The sequence below is a fragment of the Otolemur garnettii genome, unplaced genomic scaffold (assembly GCF_000181295.1).
Source record: "Otolemur garnettii isolate 467f Iridium unplaced genomic scaffold, OtoGar3 scaffold00259, whole genome shotgun sequence".
NCBI lineage: Eukaryota > Metazoa > Chordata > Mammalia > Primates > Galagidae > Otolemur > Otolemur garnettii.
The window spans coordinates 529899-532169 of NW_003852654.1; the positions used below are offsets into that span (position 1 = coordinate 529899).

Here is a 2271-nt window from a genome sequence, read left to right on the forward strand (position 1 = left end):
AAAAAAAAAAAAAAGAAAGAAAACTGTTTTTTCTCAAATAGTATTTGAATATCGGGGACCTATTAGAATTTGTTACTGCTCTTAGTCATAGCAATGGTGATTCTAGCACTCAGTTGAGGAATGCTAATGGCTTGTTGGATAGTGTCTCTATTCTGTAAAGTGACAACTGTCAACAAGTTTCCTTCATCAGCTTTGTATTAATGTTGTTCAGATCCTCTGGAACAGGTTTTTATCGTAAGGATATAAAGAACAGATAAACCACCTAAAAATTTTAATTGTCTTCTGCCTGAGTTCAAATGAAATTTTTTTTCATTTGAAAAGAATCATTCCTGGCTCGGCGCCTGTGGCTCAAGCGGCTAAGGCGCCAGCCACATACACCTAAGGTGGCAGGTTCAAATCCAGCCCGGGCCCACCAAACAACAATAATGGCTACAACCAAAAAATAGCCGGGCGTTGTGGCGGGCGCCTGTGGTCCCAGCTACTTGGGAGGCTGCGGCAGGAGACTCACTTGAGCCCAGGAGTTGGAGGTTGCTGTGAGCAGTGAAGCCATGGCACTCTACCCAGGGGCTCAGCTTGAGGCTCTGTCTCAAAAAAATGAATCATTCCTACCACTAATATTAAGCACCTCTGCCTAGACACCATGGTGGGGATGCAAAAGCTGAAAGAAATGCTCTTACTGGCATCTGGAAAGATGCTTTGTCGTCCATTATTGGAAGTCCAAAAGGTATTGAGTTAGTTTAAAGGAAACTTTTTTTTGCAGTTTTTGGCCAGGGCTAGGTTTGAACCTGCCACCTCTGGCATATGGGGCCCAGTGCCCTACTCCTTTGAGCCACAGGTGCTGCCCTAAAGGAAACTTTTATAATTTAGCATATAATAGTGTCAAAATTGTGATGCTGGAGGGGTGAGTCCTTACACCTTACATACTTGATTTGACGTAAGTTTCGTGAGTGGCACTAGTGGTCTGAAGGCTAAAGAGCACTCATTAATACCTATACCTAATAGTTTTAAGATACATTTAGTATAAAACCAAAAATTTTCACTTAAGTTTATTTTAGCAGCTCAGTTTTATTACATTCTACATATTTGTCTTTAATGTATTTATATTATTTTGCCTGTTCTGCATAGATGGCATATTCATTAACTTTTACAATTGCATTTTTCATTTGTCATTTGCTGCTACCTGGCCTGAACAAAGTCAGGAAGATAAATAAAACTCCCTTGGTGGAAACATGGAGCAGAATTTAACTTCTCAGTAGAACTTTACTTTGATGCAGACTTCAGTGTCAGGTTTTCTTCCTCTTCTTTTTCAAATCCTGAACAGACGAGTGATCTTCCCTTGGCATTCTGAGCACAACACTTACGCAGTTCTTGGATGACAGCCTGACACTTGGATTCCATGTAGTTATTGGCTGAAAAAACAGATAGGCAGACCCTAGTCATGATCTCATAGGACTAAGAGAACTTTAGGTCAGCACTTCCCACCCCTTTTCACTTTTGGTACCTATGGAACTGGAAGAAAGAGGATATTCCCAAGTCCACTGAAATCTATCTGATTTAGAAACCTGTCCACAGGTTCGTTAGGAAGAAAATAATGATTTATCAGTATTTGAAAGCTATTTTATTAATAACAAACACATAATTTCCTTTCTTTTAAGGTTAATAGTTTATGTGTGCATTTTGCTAGGTCAGTGGTTTTTAACAGTATTATTGGTCAGTAATGATTTTTGGTAATTTTATGAATTAGAAAAATGCACATACCCCACACCTTACTTTGCATATGGCTTAAGCTGGTTGCTAGATCTCCCATACCAAGTCTGCATCAGAAGTTGCAAACTGCAGCCTGAAGGACAAAGTCAACCCTCTATAGGAGCTAAGAATTCTTTTTTTTTTTTTTTTTTTTCCGGCTGGGGCTGGGTTTGAACACACCACCTTCAGCATATGGGGCCAGTGCCCTACCCTTTTGAGCCACAGGCGCTGGCCCTGTTTTTTATACCTAGAGCAAGTCAAGGGTGAGTTCTAATCCCCACCATACCCTTTACTAGTTTTGTGACCTTGGTCAAGTTTTGTAGCTTCTGTGTCTATTTCTCCACCTCTAAAATGAGGTTCACAGTAGCATCTACCTCATGAATGAAGTGATTAGTATATGTAAAGTCCTTACAATGGTGCTTGTCATCTAGTGAGTACTGTTATGTTGACACTCCTAGTTTTTCCAGGTCTTATCCTCTCACCTGCACCAGCTCTTTTAAACTTGATTCTTTTTTTTTTTTTTTT

General features: G+C 39.9%; 1 protein-coding gene across 2 annotated transcripts in view; it reads right to left on the bottom strand.

Moving 5' to 3' along the window:
- Positions 1–1039: 1039 nt before the first annotated feature.
- Positions 1040–2271, bottom strand: part of CMC4 (C-X9-C motif containing 4) — a 12566-nt gene continuing 11334 nt past the window's right edge. For both annotated transcript variants that reach the window (XM_012813302.2, XM_023508562.1), the window contains exon 3: positions 1040–1409. In XM_012813302.2, coding sequence (XP_012668756.1) covers positions 1261–1409 — 149 coding nt within the window. In that variant the 3' untranslated portion in view covers positions 1040–1260. The remainder of the gene's footprint in view (positions 1410–2271) is intronic.